Here is a 20,058-nt window from a genome sequence, read left to right on the forward strand (position 1 = left end):
ACCCATCACCGGACCTCGCGGCCCTGTCCCCTTGTCCTTGCCTTGTCCTGTGCCTGCCTCTCCAGTCCGAGCCAGGGTGTCTGTAATGGCCTGTGTCTTCGTGAGCCCCGCGTGGTGCTGTCTGCACATGTGTCCCGTCTGCTCTGACCTCAGCTGCCTCCTCCGTGTACAGAGGGGCCCTGTGTCCCATCTGTGTCCTTCTGTGGTCCTCCCCTTCTCTTCACCCCACCCCTGCCCTGCTGCCTCTTCGCTCTGCCCTGAACATGCCACCTTGGAGGTGCCTGGGTTTAGCCCCTTGGCGAGGACGCCGCGCCAGCCCACGTGCTGTGCTGGCTTTGTGTGCGCCACGCCGAAAGGCTGACTGTCTTGGGCCGCGGGAAGTGGGCTGTCATTAACCAGTGGCTCCATGTTTGTCCCTTACTTGTGTTTTAGAGAAGGATGAGGCTGCAATTGAGCGCTCTCAGTTCAATGCCACGTCAGTAGCTGATGTGGACAAGCGGGTGAAACGGCGGCTCCTCATGGGTAACACTTTTCTTCCACTTCCTTTGTTGTCCTTGCACTTTTGTTCATGTGTGTGTTTCTGTGTGCGTGTGTGTGCGTGTGGTGTGTGCTGGCGTGCGGGGCATCTGTGCGTGCTGGCGCGTGGGGCTGTGAGTTTGTGCAGGCGTGTGGGGGGCGTGTGAGGGGGCTGTCCGTCTGTGTGCGCGGCCCCGTGTGTGCCGTCATGCGTGCCGCGCGTGAGTGTGGGGGCCTGCACCCCAGATGTGAACTCACTTTTTCCTTTTGAAAGGTTTTACCCTTCATCAAACACGTGTATTTCTTTGTTTGTGTGTTTGTAGCAAAGAACCCAGGCCCACTGTCTAGCGGCCTCTGCGTGTAAGGGGCATGTGCTGTGAACGCCTCGCTACTTGCAGGGAAGGCCCACATTTGCAGTTAGGACCTCAGCATCAGCAGAGCAACAGTGAGATGCAGACACAAAGGAGGCGTTAGTGTAGAGCAGGCATTCTGACAGCAAGGTCCTTACCCATCTCCTCGCTCAGGAGAGAAGCCTCATCCAGGGGGAAAAAGCCACGTCTAGATTTGGGACCAGGGAGTCTTAGGGGCACCCAGTCCAATCCGCTTGCTTTATGGTTGGGAAATCTGCTGCCTGTAGAGGGGGGACCGATTAAGGTCATCTGGCAGGCCGGGTAAAAGCAGGACTCAGCCCCTCCTGGCCCCAAGGCGCCCGTCTCCCTGAATGACCCCAGCCAGAGCCTGCTGGGCTGGTGGCCTTGGCCCATGTTTCCACCGTCCCCCCTCAGGCAGCCACTTGCCTTGGCGGTCTGCACAATGTCAGCTGCACTCTGAGCACGGCCCCTGGGCTGGATCCAGACTCTAGGGAGGCTCACCCAGAAGCACCTGGTACCACTCAGGGTGGCTCAGGGGGCTGCTGGTGCCGCTGATTCTGTGCAGTGAGGAAGAGGAAGTGACTGCTCTTCCACCAGGCTTAGTCTGCACGATGGAAAAGCAAGTCTGCCTCCTCATTCATTCATTCCTGGTTCTCAGCTGGTTCCACATTTCTGGGGTTGCTGGCCCCTGGATGGCACCAGCTCCCTAGGCCTCTGGAGCACAGCTGCAGGATCGCCTGGGATTGTCACATCCTTGTTTGTGGTACTCTGATAGGTCACACCAGCCTTGGGAGCTGTGAGGCCAGGTGGTGCATTTCCCACGTCTCAGTTGAGGAAACTGAGGCTCATTGGGGTGCCCTGGCTTGCCCGGGGTCCCACACTACCCTGCATAGCTGAGCTTAGCCCAGAGCTCATGGCAGTGTGGACCATCTTAATTGTCGGGGTCACAGGGCCATGGAGGTCAGATCCTGACGGTTCTGGAGAGGTCCGTCCCTCCGGGGGTCCTCATATGGACCTGGCAGGAGCCCTGGCATCTGGGGAGGAGGGAGCTGTAGATGGGGCAGCCTGAGGGATGTGGCCCTGCGTGCTGGGGAGTAGGCTTGAGGCCCGCACTCCCTGCTGGTGCTTGGAGGAGCGGGGGAGATCATGGGCTGGCTGACGGTTCACACTGGACAGGACAGGCATCGCCCTGCTTCTCGGGCAAGAGCACTAAGGGCCAGCGAGCCCAGACGGGCAGATGGGACAAGCTCAGGCTGGAAGCCCGCTGTCTGCCAGTTCTCTGGACAGGGCTGTCTCGTTGACTTGGGCTGTCTGGGTTGGCTTGGGAAGGTCTCGAAATGGCTAATAGGTGGGCTTGGAGTTCCCACCAAGCAGTCATGTCCACTACCTTCCAGGAACATATGAGTCAGCATTATGGATGTTCTAGAAAGGTGGCTAGAAGTGGATGATGGGAACCTAGCATTGCCAGTGCTCTGAGGCCATGCTGAGGCCCAAGGGGGCCCAGACCCCGCCGTCTCACTTACTATAGGAGAAGTAGGCACTCTGCTGGGGCCAGAGCTCCAAAGCAGGACAGGACCGAGAACCGGGCTCCCAGGTGCCCTGTACCCATCCCAGCAAGAGCTTGGTGGCAGAAGAAGGCTGAGTGAGTAAGCAGCAAGCAGGTGGGTGGCGGGGTAGGAGGGTTGGGGGAGAGAAGGGCCTCTGCACTTGTTTTTTCAGATTCGAGTCAGTGGATAATGGCCCAGAGCGAGATTCGGAGCGGGTCAGGGAGGTGAGGAAGGAGGCCTCACCCCTGTGTGGGAGGCAGAGTGGGCAAGCAGATCGGGGGACTCTGTGCCAGGCCAAGGAAAGGGATGACGATGGCCTCCCCTGCGTTCCCACCTCCCTGATTATAGAAACCAACCCCCTTAGAGCCTATGCTGCCCCACAGGCAAGAGCCCTCGCCCTCCTGTGGTCCTCCGACAACGCTGCACCCGGGGGACAAGGACCGGCAGCCAAGGCCCCACGCCCAGAACTGGGTAACCATCCTCAGAGGCTTCCCTGAAAGGCACTGTGCTATCCGGAGCACAGCTGAGCCACCCCCAAGAGCTCCTAATCCTTAGCACCTGTCTCTTCTGAGCGCAGCCTGTGTGGGCCCTAAGTAGTAGCCCCCAGTGAGATGTGGCTGCTTCCCGGCCATATTAATAGAGGCAAGGAATGGAGAATGAGGGAGGTGACCAGTGCTGACCAGAGCATACCTGGGGCCACATGCTCAGAGCCCCATCCCTGTGTGGAGACGGCAGCCTAGATGGCGAGGGGAATCAGAGTTGGGTCAGTGTCATTGGCCTGTGGGAGGGAGTGCAGGCAGTTTATCCCAGTGGGTGCTGGGGCTGGTGGGCCACTTCAGTCCTGTTTGGGGTCCTGGGAGGGGACAGGGTAGAACAGACAGAGAGGGAAGGAGCTGGTTCTGTGGCCCAGGAGCAGATGAGGAAGGTGAGACACAGAAATTCCACGTCAAGGTCAGACCCTGGGCTGCCTGGCTCCAGACTCTGTGCACTTGACCTCTGCACTGGTCAGCTCCCCACGGGAGGACAGAGATGAGCAACTGTTGTGAGAAAAGACTGGGGGCTGGAATGCCCAGGAATGATCTAATGTGAGAAGTACCAATTGTAGTCACAGTACGGGGTTCCGCCAGAGCAGGGCACATGCGCTGCAGTCACCTGGTGCCTGAGATGACCTGGCAGGTGTCTTCCAACCCTAGATACCAAGTATCTCCTGTACCGATGGGGCTTATTTTTAGGGTGGGTAGGAAAGGATTAAGAAGTCTCCCTTTGCCCTCCAGAAGTGAGTGGGGACAGGGCAGCTCTTGCCAGCCACAGGAGGTTCCATGAGCCCACGCCATCCTTGCTACTCTCTGTGGCGACTGACCACATGTCATCAGCAGACTGGTCCAGGGTGAAGCCCCTTTTCCATGTCTGAAGGCGGGTAAATGGCCTCCTACCGCAGGCTTCATGCTCCAATTTACCTTCCCCCAAATGGAGCTGGAGAATTTAGGCTTTATCCACTCTTCTAGGCCGTTTGACTCGGAGTTATTTCAGAAATATTTTGTGCCCAGACTGCAGAGGTCACAGGCCCCTTCAGTGTCTGCAAGTCATTTCATGAGGCAGCCTCACCTCTTAACACGGCTGAGAGCCAGGACCGAAGCAAAACACAGAGGACACAGAATATATGAGCTAAAACCTGGGCCCTTTACCCACATTGGAGCCTCTCAGTTCCTTCCTGGAAACTGCCTGCTGTTTATTTACAAGCACTAGCATTTTGGTTACAAGGTTCCTAAGTCTGGTAACTGACAGAAATCCTGCAGCCTTGCTCCTGCTGGTTATGGCACTGGCTGCTTTCCTGGGGTCCCCCAGGCTCCACGCCTGGCAGCACCGGAAGTAGAAGAGGCTGTGTCTGTTAGAAACCAGTGAGGACACGGGGCTCTGAGGGGTGAAGCGGCTCACTCAGGCCATGCAGCTGGTCAGGGCAGGCCTGGATCCTGCCTCCGTGGAGGAAGGGGCTGCAGAGGTAGGGAGCGCTGCAGGCGGTAGTCAGTCCAGAGTGTGGACAGAACACAAACCTCCAGAGAGCTGGAGGGGGAGGGTGTCCAGCACAGCGGCCTGGAGCCATTTAGGGCCAAATGGCCCTGCCCCACCTTGGCGTCTCAGTTGCACCCCAGTAGTTGCTGTTTATAATTACCCCCAGTCCCTGAGCACAGACTAAGAATGGGCAGTTACGTTTACTTTAAAGGGGCCTCAAAGTATGTAACCGATTTTGAAGTCCCATTAAAATCAGTTAAAATATTTGGATGTGAGGGTTGGAGTGATAAATTTCAATGTTCTGGCGGACTTTCTGGTGTGAAACATGTGAGTGACAGGCTAAGTTTGCCCCAGGCTGCCTGGGGCCCACTGACAGCCAGCCTGATAAGACCCGGTGAGTCATACCTGTCAACCCTGGGTCTTTAATCACCTCCTTTCCCCCAGGTATCTGTGGCTTAGATGCCTGTTAGTTTCCTGTTGCTGCTGCTAACAAGTTACCACAATCAGCGCCTTAAAACAATACAAATGTAGTCTCTTCTGCAGGTCAGAAATGTGGCTTGGGGCTCACAGGGCTAAACTCAAAGTGTCAGCAAGAGCTGCTTTCCTTCTGGAAGCTCTAGCGGTGAATCCATTTCCTGGCCTCTTCCGGCTTCTAGAGGCCCCCACATTCCTCGGCTCCCGGCCCCTTCTTCCATCTTCAAAGTCCACAGCACTGCATCTCTCTGTCCCGGCTTCCATCACCACAGCTCTTTCTCAGGCCTCCTCCCACTTTTAAGGACCACATAGGGCCTACCCAGGATAGTCTCCCACCTCAGAGGCCTTAGTTGAATCACTCTGCCAAGGGTCACGGAGCATGAAGACATGGATGTTTTAGGGGGTTGTTATGCCGCCACCACGGATGGTTCAAACTTGGGCAGGGAGGAGCCTCCCAGGTTGGTTGCTGTGAGCTCCACTGAGGCAGAGCCCACATCTGCCCTCTTCACTGGCTTAGTCCCAGAGCCAGCAATCTCCCAGCACAGGGCAGGGGCTAGACGGTGCAGGAAACCCTGCCCCTGCCCCCTTGGGTGGGTTTCCAGCCTCCACAGTGGCCCCCAGCGGTGGGTGCCCACTGCTCCCTCAGTCTTAGTGCCCTTCAGCCCAGCCCCTCCAGCTGGCCCTTGTCCCTCTCCACTTTGCAGTTTGCAGGGTGCTCTCCCGTCAGCTCTGTCCAGCCAGTCTCCCCACAGCCTGCGAGGCAGCTGTACCCACTTTACCGATGAAGAAGTGAGGCCACGACAAGGGGGGAGGCACGCCCCGGGCCGAGCAAGCAGCGAGCACCAGGCTGAACCTGGGGCCGAGGCTGCAGACGCCCTAGTCCAGGGCCCTGAGTCAGGAGCAGAGCAGGCACTCCAGGCAGAGTCTCCCCCTGAAGGCACCAGACCAGACCGCTGATTCCCAGCAGCCCGTTCCAGGGGCCCCGGAAGCAGAGGTGCCTGTGGTCCAGGCCCAGGGACCACAGTAACTGTGGCCACAGCAAAGTTAACCTTTAGCCCCAGTTTTCTCTGGGCCTTGCACTGCCCTCAGCCTTCCCTTACCTCACAGCCACCCTGAGGGTTGGTGTAAAGTAACTCCCATCTCACAGATGAGGAAACTGAGGCACAGAGTGGTAGCTAGGAGTTCCTCTCCCACAGCTGGCACCTGCCCATCTCCTGCACCGCTCCACCTCTGAGCCCAGCCTCCCTTCCATCGGATGGGCATGATGCCATAATATGGCCACCTAGCTGGGCTCAGAGGCGGTGCCATGACAAGAGTCCCTGGGGCCTGGCACATAGGACAACACTCAGTAAGGGGAGCTGCTCACAGCAGTTCCGGGAAAGGGGACAAGGGACTGGAGACCTGGAAGGCCCGGAAAGACCGGGGGGAGCGAGGCGGTTATGGTAGTAATGGCTGACAGTGGCAAGTGCAGACTGAGCCCCACGCTGTCCCAGCCTCATGTAACCGCACAGCCACCCTGAGAGGTCCGGCCGATGTCATGTCTCTTGACACACACACTCCTGCTTCTCCCCCAGCTCCTGGCTCCTTTGTCAACCCAGGGGCTGCCGTCCTGCCACTCCTTTCCTGTAGCCACCATCTCCAGGGTCCCTGGGTCTCTCCTGACTGCACCAACCTGTGTCCCAGGCCACCTCTTCCCACTTCTAGTTCCAGACCCACATATTCCGTCACCTCTCGGAAGCCCTCCTCCATCTGTCCCTCAAGCCCTGTATGTGAAGACTGTCCCAGGCTTCCTGCCTCAGTGGCTCATGCCACCCACCACTCCTTACCCAGGTGCCATCTTGGACAGTTCTACTGGGCAAAGCTTCTCCAGACCTAAGTGGATCTTTCCTGCCAGCCTCAGCCACACCTCTCTCCCTCCTTCACCAGCATCCTGTTTTGTTACAAGCCTAGGACCCCCTGATGGGGCAGAGGCCAAGTCTATGCCAGCTCTGATGGCCCCTCAGGGCACCGCACAGGGTCTGGCTCAGAGAAGAAGCACGAAGGCTTCCTAGAGGAGGTGCCCAGGGATGGGCAGGGCCTCACTGCTCTTTCTTCACACAGGCAGGTGTCTGGCTGGGGAGAAAGGGCAGGACCCAGAGCCTGGACCAGCCTAGCAGTGGGAAAGGGTCAGGCAGATCTGAGGCAAGGGAGGTGGTAACACGGGGTGATTCCCCAGGCCAGGTGCTCAGCGGGGGCCCTGCCAGAGGGAGAAGGTGGGTGGACCCTGGGGCCTGGGCAGGCACCCTGTCCTCGAGGCCCAGCCTCCCTGCCCACAGGGCTAAACTCCAGGCACGGGGCTCTCTCATTCAGGAAGAACCAGGGTGGTCAGACTTGACCCGTTGCTGAACTGTCCCAAGTATGGCTAGTCGGCTGGGGTCCCCTACTGAGGCCCTGAGCTCCTGCCCTTAGCTTAGTCACACACACACACACACACACACACACACACACACACACACACACACTACAGGCTGCTAAAAGAAGGTGGGTCATGGTGACTCAGCTACGTGGAGGGGTAGAGTGGGGTGGAAGCAAGGTGCCAGGCAGAGCAAAGCATATTAGGGAAGAGGAGGAGGGGCAGGGCACTGGCGGCCCCAGATGGGGGCACTGAAGCTTAGAGAGGCTGTGACTCACCCACAGCCCCTATGAGTTGGGCAAAACCAGGGCTCCTGGCACCTGGGCCCTGGCACGCTCAGGGACCAGACCTGGATGGAGGGAGCAGCCTGGACGCTGCCCTGAGGGCCCAGAGCGTGCACCCCAAGTCCCTGGCTTCCTTCAGAGTCGGAGGCCTGTGGCTCTCCCCCTTGCTCTGGGCCTCAGAGGAAATTTGAATCTGATTCTAGCCAGTCTGTGGGCCCATCTCATAAAGTATAAAACCCTTGGGGACTTCGCCTCCCTGGACACAGCTGACACAGCATACTTTTGAATGCCACTTTCTCAGCCCCCCAGAAGCGAGGGTGGAGGTGAGGGCAGGGTACCGGGAGCTGGGTACGTGTTTCCTCCCCACCTGCAGGTCATGTGTGCGCTGCCTCCTCACAGGCAGGCCGCTGTGGACATGTCCTCCCAGGCCCTGGGGCAGGTTCTATGAGGTAAGACTACAGGCCAGGTGGGGAGGTCCCCTGGTGCTGTATGGACAGTGAGGTCGGGTCAGAGAAAATCTACCAGGAAACGCAGGCTGAGCCCGGTTGCTGGGTTTGGAGAACTTGCAGTGGACGGGCTATGGGAGGCGCCACACCCAGCAGAGAACCCAGAGGGGAGAAGAGGGGGGTGTGGCTGGGGTACAGGCAGGAGGGTGACAGAACGCAGCTGGAGGCCAGAGGCAGGGGCTTGCAGTGGGGGGAGCATGAAATGGGGTTACAGAGAGGGTGGTGTGACTAGATGGGCCTGTGGGGATGACCCCTGAGGACCCTGAGGGAGAGAATCGTCTCCATCTCCTGGCAGAGGTGGGCCAGCCCAGGGAGGTGATGGTTTAGCCAGAAGCCAGACTCACATGGCTCTTCAGAGGCAGGTGTTTGTGGCTTCTGGGGGGGGGGGGGGGCGGGGAGGGCGGGGGCAAGGGGCAGTGAACTAGGCATTGGGACACCTGACCTGCCCTGCCACCTGCCCCTGGATGGCCTCCATTCACCTCTCAGAGCTGTAAAGTAGCAAAGCAAACCCTGGTCCTCCAGGCTCTGGGGTCTGTGACAAGGCCCCACTGGGACAGTGACACCTGTAGAAGCATCGAGAGGTGATTCTGTGCTTTGCCCAGTTCTCAGGCTTTGTATAAAATGCCACCTGGTTTGTGGCAGGGCCCTCCCCAGCCTTACTGGGACGCAGGTCCCCTAGCCTGCACCAGCCAGCCCCTGCTCTGCACTGAAGCAGAAAGCTCCCCTGTGCCACAGCAGCTCCCCCACTCAGTAACGGAGTGGGGAGGTGAGCCCCACAAACAGAAGGTGGCCCTGCCCCTCTGCTCCTCACAATCACCCCATCCCACTGGGGGCTGGGCACATGTGACCCTGACAAGCTCCTTCTGGGCCTCAACCCTCATCTAAGAGACTATTCCCCAGCCTTCCCTGCCCCAGCCTTCCCTGCCTCCAGCCCCCTCCCTGTCCTGCCTTAACCCTTTCCTAGGTTCCTTGGTCCCTCAGGATTTGGTCCAAGGTGACCCCAAAGCCCTTTGGGATGTGACCTGAAAGCCCCTGCCTCGTAATCATCCCTGTCCCATGCCACTTCCTGATGCTTTTGCTAGCCCCCCTGCCCTGCCTTACTCAGGAGGGCCCCCGGGTGGTAATACTGATTGTCCACTGTAGCCACAAATAGAAGGCACCCCAAAGAGCCCGGGCATCTTTATTTTTTTTTAACCAGTACAATCCTATGTCCAGCTGCGATCTTTGGAGGAGCCCCAGTGTGTAGAAACGGATGAAACCGATCAAACACCTGGTCATCTGCCTACTGGTTCCCTTTGCCCCTCCCTCCTTGGAAGTGAGGGCCCACTCCTTGCAAGCCCACCCTGACTCCTCAGCGCTTCTCTCCAGCTGGTTCCAAGCAGGGCAGGCCAGGCGGTGGCTGCAGACCAGGTGCCAGCAGCTGGCTGTTGACCGAGAAGTGGCCAGAGCTCAGGGTTGCTTGCGGCGAGATTTCCTGGTCCAAGGAAACGAGGAAGTCGGGGTGGTGTCAGGTTGCTTAGCCAGGCGTATCTGTGTTTTAGGAACTGTGGGTTTGTTCCTACAGCAGGGACTCATGATGTTTTGTGAACAGTGACTGCCCTTCCGGTTTGTTGTCCCGACCCAGGCTTCGGAGCAGACCTGGGTTCCGTTAGTCCATCACCACACCAGAGTCACCTCACATCTCTGAGCCTCGGTTTTCTCTTGCAAAAAGGGGGCTGTAGTCTCTACTCTGAAGCAGTGTGGGTGGGATGCTTGATGTGTGGCCTAGCCGTGTGTACAGCACATGGCAGGTGCACGGTCACATTCCGATGTCCCCAGCACTGTGAGGGTGCCATTCGCTGTTCCAGATGAGAAAACCGAGGCTCAGGAAGCTGACCTTCCTCGCGCTGCTTCTCCTTACGAGCCTCCCGAGCCGTCTTTTGTAAACACGGCATAATGGTCCACCCTCCTCCTCCTGAGGCTTGCCTCGGACAGACGAGAGGCTGTGTGCGAGCCCCTTTGCATGCCCAGCTCTCCTCCACTTGGAGACTAAAGGCAAGAGTCAGAGGCCAGGGTAAGGGCTCACTTCTGTGTCCTGCTCCTGCCACCTGCTTTAATATAAAATCTCAGTTGCCCTTTTGGATGAATGAGCCATTTGAGATCCCTCAAACCAAGGAAGAAACCTCCCTGAGGTCTGTTCTTCTCTCTCCTGCTTGGTTGCCTCTTTGCCCTCGGCCCACACCCCCTTTAGTGCAGACCCAGGTCCAGGAGGGTTCTGCTCTCAAGCACCAGTGTGAAGACCCCCAGCCACCAGGCAGGCCCAGGAGAGGGCATTACCCCTGACGCTGTGAACCTACCTGGTGCCTCTGAAAGATAATTCCATGGCAGAAACTTACCTCGCATCACACTGCCCTGAGCAGGGACGAGTTCCCGGGCAGAGGAAGGTCACAGGGTGGTGTGGTCTACAGTCTTGTTCTCCACACCACTGGGCCAAGGTCAGTCAAGGCCCAAGGGGCCTCGGTCGCCAGCTGTGTGCTGAAAAGGAAGAGTCCACGACACAGCTTGCTGCCTCCAGGCTGGCGTGGGTCCCTGGGGATCATGGGCCCATGGGTCTGTTGCCTCAGAGAGCAGTGCTGGGCGCCAAGTGGGGCTTTCCCGGGCCTCCTTTCCCACTTCCCCCTCAGACCCCAGCTTGGGTGCCCCCTCCCTTGTCAGGGCTGCAGTCCTGTCCTTTACAACTGCCCTGCCACCAGCTTCAGTGACCCCCTCCCTCACACCCACTGTCACCATCCTATCAGCCGCCAGCACGTCCCCCAGGACCCAGCTCCCTCCAGACAGCTCTCAGGGCCGAGGTGGAGCAGGGGGTCCAGGCAGAGGTGGAGAGGCAGTGTGGTTAGGAGCAGGATGCCGGCACGCCGTGGACGAACGGGATGAGCCCCGCTCCATTCCCTGCTCAGTGGCTGGGGAAGCCGCTTCTCCTGTCTCAGCCAAACTCTCCTCACTTGCCAAAGGGACCTCATGACGAAGCCCAACGTGATTGTGGGGCACAGTGAGGGACACAGGCCTGCTGACAGGGCGACCCCAACAGAGGTCGGTGGGGAAGAGCAGGGCCACTGTGTAAGGGCCTCTCGCCAGGGAACGTGGCTTTTGTCCCAAAGTGACGGGAGCCGTGGAAGACTCAGGAATCATCTGAGAGACAGGATTGGAAGTCAGATAGTCAGAGCTGGGCCCGGAGAGCTAGTGGTTCGTCCCACTTCACAGCTGGCTTCAGTTGATCCTGGTGGCAGAAGGGTAGGTGGGCCTGCCCTGATTGATTGGGCTGCACCCGCCACCAAGATGAAACCTGCAGGACAGGTGTCTGGGCTGGCCGGGTCTCTGGGTCACTGGGCCCACACCTGGCCCACTGGATCAGAGCCCCTGGGGTGGGGCCAGACACCTGCACTGTGGATAAGCCCCAGTGATTCCCAAACACTCCACAGGCAGGAAAGCCGTGGCCCAGAGTAGGGAGGGTCCTTTGCCCAGAGCCCCACAGCACGCTGGGAGCTAAGTGTGGCACTGGGGCCCCTGGACCCACGACCAGGTCCTGAGGTGTGCGCCCCACCTTGGCCCCACTCAGGTACAGTGCTGTTTGCTGGCATTCTCCTCAGCCTCCTAGCCGGGTGAAGCCCACTCACCCTTCAGTCCAGCTCACCTCGGCTTCCCCTCGCCTTCCAGTGCCCGTGAGTCTGGCTGTGGCTGCACATTCACGGGTCCCTGTGCAGTGGGGGTCGTCTCAGGCACCCTCCCCACCAGGCCTGACACAGTGCAGGGGCTTGGCCACTCGCTCCATCTGTTCCTCACGGGGCTGCCAGAGTCTTGTTCTTTTACCTGCCATTCAGCAGAAATCGGGTCCCTTTGTTGTGCCAGGGTGCTGGGGTCCTCCTGACATGGCTCTGCCTAGACAACGAGTGGTCGGTAGGGGAGACCACCACACAAACGGAAGCCCAAGGCCTGAGAGAGCTCTGGAAGGGTGCTCCCGAGTCATGAGGGACTCGTGAGGCGGAGCCGAGGGAGCCATCCTGTGGAACCATGGAGCCCCTGCTTGGGTGTGATGGGCCGAGGGGCAAGAGCTGGGTCCAAACTCCTGAGAGAAAGGCGTGGCCCGGGCCCTGTTCTGTCTCCCCGAGCAACCCTTCACCCAGAGGCCTGGCTCAGGTCCGTTTCTTCTCTAGCGCCTCTCTTGCGGCCCCCCCAACACCAATGAGTCCTTCCCAAACTGTTGCTTAGACAGAAGAGTAAACCCCCTGCTGCCCGATAGGCTGTGGCCTCGGTGAGACCAGGGGGTGTGTGTGGGGCACAAGCCCAACACAGAGCAGGAGCTCAGGGGCTAGGTGTTGACGGGGTCAGAACTGGCTGCGAGTGCTAAGACTCCACGTGCATGGCTTCTAAGAAACGGCACCGCGGGTGAGCATGTCAGTTATGACACTTTACAGAGTGCTGCCGTGTCCACATTTTGTCTGGGCCTTGCGAGAAAAATGTGGTAAATACCATCTTCTCCGCATCGCACATCAGGAACCTCAGACTCTGAGAAGTGAAGGGACCGGCCCAGGTTCATAGGGCCCACAGCTGATGGTCTGTCCACTCCACTGTCCTTCACGGGCCTTGCTGGACCTCCCCCAGACCTAGGGCGGGACAAGCAGGCAGTGTCAATGCAGGGCATCCTGCTGTCCTCCTGGCCCCTCTGTCCGGGCTGCACGGCAGGTCCAGTTGAATGGCCTGCCTCCCCTGCCTAGCAGCTGTCCAGGATCTGGCCCAAAGCAGGGGTCCCTCAGGAAAAGACCAAAGGCCAGCCTTTTAACGTGTCTGGGGTTTTCCCGCCTGCTGCAACAGGGTTTGCTCCTGGGCCCCTTCCCATCTTAGACCCCCTAGCCCATGCCTGGCCTCCCACCCTCTAGCCCAGCCCTGTGGGTAAGGGGACCGGGCCCCATGGGCGCACATCTCACCTCCTCGGGCCCCCACCCTGAGCCACCCTCGAGGATCCCTGTCGAGGGCCCAGCTTGCTGGCCTACTCTGGCTCACCCATCACCCTGAAGCCTCAGAGTCTTGGTTTCAAATACCAGCTCCTCCCAACGCCTGTGTGACCCGGGACACAGGGCTGGCTTCACAGGTATGTGACCCAGGCACTCGCCCAGGCTCTGCCCTTAGAAGGGCCCACCGTCTGCTGCCTATCTTGAAATTCTTAAGTTTTGGGCAAGTGCCTTTCATTTTTATTTCACACCGGGTCCCACAAATTACGTAGTAGATCCTGCCTGGACAAGTTACTCAACATCTCTGAACCTCAGTTTCTCTGCCTATGAGAGGAGCCCCCCTACTGGGGCTGCTGTGAGGCTCCTGGAGGTTAATGGATGAGAAGGTGCTTTGTCAACTGTAAGGGACTGTGCCCTGGGAGGTTTGTTCCCCTGGTGGCTCCAGGTGGACAGGGGAGCCTTTAGAAAGAACCGGTAGCTCTCAAGGCGCGGCGGCTTCAGGGAGAGCCTGGAGGACCCACAGGGAAGCCCCAGGACGAAGTCCTTCAATCGCTGGACAGCGCTCTGGGCTGGGCTGTGGTTTTGCCCTCGCCCCCTTCACAGCCCCAAAGGGCTGGCCGTTGGACTCGAGCCTCCATTCCCACTGTGCTTCTGGCTGGCTGTGGCTTCACGGATAGGCTTCCAGAACCACATGTACCCTTAGCCCTTTCTGGCCCTGGGACGGGGTGGGAGCTGGGATGAGCCCTCTCCTCTAGCCTCTCTCGGGGCCAGAAATGCCACCGCTGCAGCCCCAGCTCACATTTGCTGCTTGTATTTGGTGTGACCCTGTTGTCATGGGAGAGGACAGAGCGCCTGCTTTCTGAATCAGACAGAAGGGCACTAATACCAGGCCTGGGTGGCCTCTAGTCCTGGGGAACAGAGGTGAGGCTGGCTCTTCACGGCACTCAGAGATGGGGGCCGGGCGGTGACCCAGGCTCACCGCCATGCAAGGCAAGGAGCGCCTTAGCAGCACCCAGTAGCCTCTACCTGGAAACTGCCACGGACAGGCCTTGGTCCCACCCACGTCAGCCTGTCCTGTAACTGTGGACCTCAGTCGACCTCCCTCTTTAGCCCAAAAGCCCGGGGAAACTTCACCGTCACCCTTTCCCTGTGTCAGTACAGTGTCCATTTGTTAGCCTCAGAGCAATACAGCTAAGGTGGGCATGGCAGAAACTACCAACCCTGTGCTGTAGGGGGACTGGGGGCCCAGGCAGATGCAGTAGCCTGCTGGAGGCCCCCCACCAGGGAGCGACATTGGGAACCCGCTGATTGCTGGCTGCTTACTCCGCTCCCCTCCCCCAGCACAGGGCCTGGCAGAGAAGGCCCTCTCTGAATGTTGGCTCTTAGCACTACTGCACCAGCCTGAACCCACTGGCTCGCGAGAGTGAGGCCATGGTCTGCAGGAGGAAGGACCACGGGGAGGCCATGAACGTCCCATAGGAGGACACTGGTGACCGGGCCTAGGAGGGCAGCAGTAAAAGCAGGGGCCGGAATCAGATGTCAAAAAGGTAGCAAGACCAGCCCTGGGCCCCAGGTGAGGTGGGGGAGGGCACATCTGAGGATGTGGCCTGGGGGCAGAGGGCAGGTGGATGAGGGCAGGGAGCCTGGAAGAGGAGCCTTGGGGGGCAGGGGAGATGGTGCGTGCTTGGCTGCACAGGGCCCTGGGGCTGGGGCTGGCTGGAGAAGGGGCTCTGAGGCTGGCAGGTGGGCTGCAGTTAGCCCAGCCGGGGCCCCCAGCTCTGCCACTTACTGGCCACACAGCCCTGGGCAGATTCCAAGCACTGCACCCATTCCTCACCAGAGAGGTAGAGGGCACAGAAGCCATTCCACAGAGCTGCTGTGAGTGTGGGGGACGAGGCCTGGAAGGCTGAGGTGGGCCTGGTGCAGATAACCTGCCAGACAAGGAGTTGGCGGGGGGGGCAGTCAGTACCCAAGAGCAGCCCACAGGCTCCCCCCAAGGGGAGCTCCCCCTTTCTCAAAACCTGAAGTTTAGGCAATAGCTATTGTCTAGGGCAACGCAGGAGACTAAAGTGAGCACAATGCAGGAAAGAGGGTGGGTAGCCATTGAGACTTGACCTCAGCCCCCTCTCGGCCTCCATCTGTCTAGTGGGCAGGTTGCCAGCAGGTCCCTGAGGCCCTGCTCTGGAGTCGCCTGTGGGACTCCAGAAATGGGAAGGGCCTACGAGACCCTTGGAGCCTGTCTGGTCAGGTCCGTGTCTCAGGACCACAGCCCCAGGGTCCATGCTGCGCCCCACCTGCACCACCAGGGAGAGGCCTTGTGGTCATCCTGCTGTCCCTGGGGAAGGCCACCCAGCCGTGCCCCAGCCCAAGCGCTCAGACCCTGCTGCGCCTCTGCCCCCAGAAAGTTCCCCTACCTCTCCCAGGACCTGAGCCTAAGGACCTGCACCTTAGAGCAGGCAGGTGCTCTGCCCCCTTCCCAGAAGGGCTCTGCCACATGAAAGGCTGAAAAGGCACTCACGGGTGGTGTCCGTTGGCTCTTTGATTTGGGACTGGGAGGTGGAATTTCCCTCTTTGGTTGTAACCCCGGGAGAGGAAACTAGCATTTGTTAAGCAACTACTAGAGGTCAGAACCCAGGCCAGGCGCCAGTAAGTGGGGAGTTTGTTTGATCACCTCTGCCCTGGATGAGAAGGCTTGTCATCCTCATCTGCCAGGTGTGATGCTGAGGTTCAGCCCCAAGGGGCAACCTACCTGAGTCACTCAGTGAATGACTGAGCCAGGATTCACACCTTGGCTTGCCCAGCGCCACTGCCCCTATAGATGGTCCCGTGGGGAGATGGGAAGGCATGAACAGGCCATGTGCCAGTCAGAGCTCGGCCCGCGCTAACGCAGAGGCCAACCTGCACGAGTGCAGGGAAAGACAGTTGCTTTCTTTCTGCATCTGGGGAGATGGTCCTTGAGCTAGACCTTGAAACATGAGCAGGCAGGAGGCCTCCAGCCCCTGGGCCAGCACACACAGGGCAGGGAGGCTCACAGAAGCTGCCCACACCCCGCTGGAGGGCTAGGGTTTGTGGAGACACACTGGAAGACAGGCCAGAAATGGCCAGGAGCAAGGAGACTCCCTTTCAGTAGCAGTTACAGCCACTCCTGTCATGGTGAAGACATTAGCCTCGAAAAGAGGGCTGGGCGGCCCTCTGTGACAGGCAGCCCTGAGATCATTACAACACCCACCACAGCCACCCCATGAGTCATAGACGCACACTCACGCACACATAGAAGGGAAAGAGCGATTTCCTCCTCTCCCTGCTCTACCCACCCTTCACAAGACTCTGAATTTGGTCTACATAGCAGCAGAGACTGTTGGTAACTGGGGGTATGTATTCATATAGTCATTACTCCTACAAACTCCTCCCAGAGACCTGAAGGCAGCTCGCTGGAATCAGCACAGATGGACGACAGAATAAACGGGAACTTGGGGAAAAGGCCCACAGGGCCAGGCTCCCAGGGTAGGCTAAGGGAGGCAGGCAGGAGATCTGAGGGGCCCATTGGCTCCACGCTTCCTAACAGCCAGGAGAAGACGGAAGCCCATGCAGGCACAGTTCCCACAAGATCAAAGCACACCAGATGCTCCAAGAAACCCAGATTGAAAGGCTCAGAGGTCCAGGAGCTGGGCCCCGCCGTGTGCGGGCCACCTGAGCCCTGGTGACCCGGCTCTGCCAGCCCCTTCTGTGGGCCTGGGGAGGATCACTCTCACCACACGACAGGTTCAGTGACCTTAGTTATGCCCCAGCCACTCCAGCCCCTTTGAATTTGCAAAAGAGAAAAAAAAAAAGCCCCAGACAAGCTTCAAGTGGACAAAAACCAGACGACTTTGGCGTATCACTCAGTGAGAACAGATGTTGGGCCGAGAGCCGCATGGAGTGATGGATGGTGTGTGGGCTCTGAGAACCTCCCCCTGTGACTCCATGGCCAGGGCCACGGCCATTCCATGCTGACAGTTTGGGAGCCCAGGGCACACCAATCTGGTCCGGGTAGGGCGAGGGTTTAGGATTCTGGCCTGGGCAGTGAGATAGCAGCCAGGCCGATCTCAGCACTGGCCCCCTGTTGGCAGTGACCGTTACACAAGCACAGCCCTCTGCAGTTTGCAAGCACTTCTCCCGCCCATCAGCATCATGAGGCTCAGCAGCAACCCCGCAGGAATGGTGTCATGCTCCCATTTTACAGATGGTAGCATGGGGCTCAAAGAAACCCCGCAGCTAGAGGGTATCAGCCAGAATTTGAACTCAGGTCTCCTCTCAGGAGATCCCCCCCATGGATGGGGTGAGGAGGTGTCTTCTGTTTGAGGAGACTGAGCAGATCTGTTTCTTTCTCTCCCCAGAGACGTGTGCAGTAAATAATGGAGGCTGTGACCGTACGTGCAAAGACACGGCCACCGGCGTGCGATGCAGCTGCCCGGTTGGATTCACGCTGCAGGCTGACGGGAAGACGTGCAAAGGTCAGCACGGAGCCACTCGGTCATGTGCCTTCCTCCACTTGCCGGGCCCACTGCAGAGCAGGGGCTGCATGGTGGGGGGCGTGGGACCACGTGTGACTGCAGGGCCAGGAAACTCAACAGTCACCTCCATTTCTGTGGGAGAGGCCGAGAAGAGGGAGGGTTCACAGCGCGCTGCCGCACAGGGTACCAGGGAGCTACCTGTAGGTTCCTGGGCAAGAACACAGGGTTCTCGTATCAAAGAATTTGGCTGCATGTGGGGTGACAGGTGCCTCGGCGATCCACGTGGCTTCCCAAAGGGGTGCGGCGTGGCGTGTTTCCTCACCCCCATCTTAGTTGTGACAGCATGGTACAGGGTGGCTTGGGAAGTGCAGGTCTGTTCACACAGCGGTGGGATTGTCTAGTGGTCACTGTTAGCAAACTAAGGACACTGTGTGTCCTTGTCACTGGACGAGTGACGTTGTGGGGGGACCTCAGCTGAAAGACGGAGGAAGCAGAAGGACGTCTGTGTACAGTTGGAAGACGAGGACCTGGAGGGTCTGAGAATCCTTGCCCTGGGAAGGGGCTGGGAAGCGAGAGCGGGCTGAGCTTTGGAGACTGAAGGGGCCAGCCCTGCAGCGTGGGGGGGCCAGCCCAGGCAGGGAGGCAGGCCCACACACCAAAGCCCCCTCAGGGAGTGAGGTGTGGCCGCTCAGCGCCCCCCCAGAGCCTGGCCCTTCGAGGCCTGGCTAACTTGGCCACCTTCTTCCTCCCACCTTGCCAGAAAACGAGGCAGGGCTGGAGGCAGCATGGAAACGGAGAAGCACTGGAGCTTCCAAAGTCCTGTGAGTGAAAATATTCACAGTGGAGGCTTCGGGCGATTTAAATAGTCTGCGGTGGGCTTTTTTTAAGCCTGTAAAAATAAGGAGGTCACAGTGTGTGACCTCCTTCCTGCCACTGTGCTGGGAAGGACCTAGTGACTGTTGACAGAAATAACAGTTCTTCCGCCGGTTTATTTGAAAATAAAGCCTTTCTGTAGCTGCCGCTCAGCCCATTCAGCGCCAAGGTACATTCCTGGCGGGCTGGTGGGCAGGCAGGTGGTATCTGAGGCCGCGCCATGTGGATTTGATGCCAAGAGGACAGCCAGCGGTTCCCCCCCCCACCGGCCGTCCTCACAGCCCAACAGTGTCACAGCCTGGCCCCTTGCCCTTGGAGCCGGGACAGAAGAGGGTAGAATCAGACCACTCTGTCCCCCTCCAAGGCTCAGCAATGACCCAGGACCAGAGGAGTGGGCATGGCTTAATTCCTGAGGTGAGGCCAGGCTTACCTGTCTGGGCCGGAAAGTGGTCTCAGCTGTCATGTGGCCCCAGAGCACCTGAGAGGTGGCTGCCCCAGCCAATCCCTTGGTCACCTAGGGGGCATCCATCTCCACATCACCCCTTCAATGTCTGGGGGAGGTGCTAAGGGCGCTGTCCACACAGCCCCAAGCTCCCCATCTTTCCTGTGGTTCCTCTTGAAACAGTCAGCCCTTTACCTTTGGCCAAGCTTCACCCCCTCTCCCCTGGAGTCAGGGACTCCTCTCCTTCACTCATGTTCCAGACGGGTGTTTCTGGGCTCCTGTGTGCAGGTGCTGGGGAGACAAGTGAATGAAACATTCCCCACCAAGTGCAGAAGACAGATTTTCATTTTTTAAAATCACCAAGATAAACGTGTTGGTGTCGGATGGAGAAGAACCACATGGCAGGAGAGAGGGGCCCAGGCCTGGCCTGGGCTTGAGGAGACAGAGAGGGCGGAGGGAGAGGCGTCAATCAGGGCAGCACTTCCCGCAGCAAGTGACTGCTGTGCAGAGGCCCAGGGTTCAAGGGCCCAGAGGCAGCCAGTGTGCCCGGGTCCAGGGAAGCTGGGCCAGGTAGCACAGGGCCTATGAGCCAGGGCAGGGGCTGACCTTTCATTCTTTGAGCCTTGGTGAGGCCCCAGAAGCGACCGGGTGGGGGCAGCGCAGGCCCAGGTTTTTATTTTGAGACGATCCCTGGCCACTGCTTAGATGGGGGCTCTCTGTGCAGGGTCAGGAAGAGCCATGAGGCAGCTGCTGCCGTCACCCAGGCTTGAGACAAACAGTGGCTTGGGCCAAGCGGTGGCAGTGGAGGTGGACAGGAGTGTTCTGGATAGTGTAATAAATATTAGAATTTGAGGATCGCGGACCAGTCTAGCATGGCATTATATGAACCTCATAGCATCTTCCGATCAGGGAACTCTGGAAACCAAACCTCGACCTCCAGACCCCGGGGTTTGCTGTCTGAGAGCTTCAGGCTCACTGCCTGAATCCCCCGCGGTCTGGTTGGAGAGGTGCAGGTCAGGGGGTGGGGGTTGGCAGGGGCAAGCCCCGCTGGTGGTTCCCAGCAAACTGGAGGCCCTGGCCCTGGGGTTCCAGCTCCTCAGTCAGCGTGCCCGCTCTGGTCTGAGCAAGGGCCCAGAGGAGGAGATCAAAGGAGTGATTTCAAAGG

At 59.0% G+C, this 20,058-nt stretch overlaps 1 protein-coding gene across 3 annotated transcripts in view; it reads left to right on the forward strand.

The window, feature by feature from the left end:
* Positions 1-20,058, forward strand: part of SCUBE1 (signal peptide, CUB domain and EGF like domain containing 1) — a 129,427-nt gene that overhangs the window by 71,563 nt on the left and 37,806 nt on the right. For 2 of the 3 annotated variants that reach the window (XM_019715037.3, XM_074326508.2), the window contains one exon: positions 17,462-17,578. In XM_019715037.3, the coding sequence (XP_019570596.2) occupies positions 17,462-17,578 (117 nt within the window). Of the gene's footprint in view, positions 1-432; positions 523-17,461; positions 17,579-20,058 lie in introns of all 3 variants that reach the window. The other variant, XM_019715035.3, reaches the window with a different exon arrangement.

Source organism: Rhinolophus sinicus, chromosome 1 (assembly GCF_057876585.1).
Source record: "Rhinolophus sinicus isolate RSI-liver-muscle chromosome 1, RSI-T2T, whole genome shotgun sequence".
In the NCBI taxonomy this organism is placed as follows: Eukaryota; Metazoa; Chordata; class Mammalia; order Chiroptera; family Rhinolophidae; genus Rhinolophus; species Rhinolophus sinicus.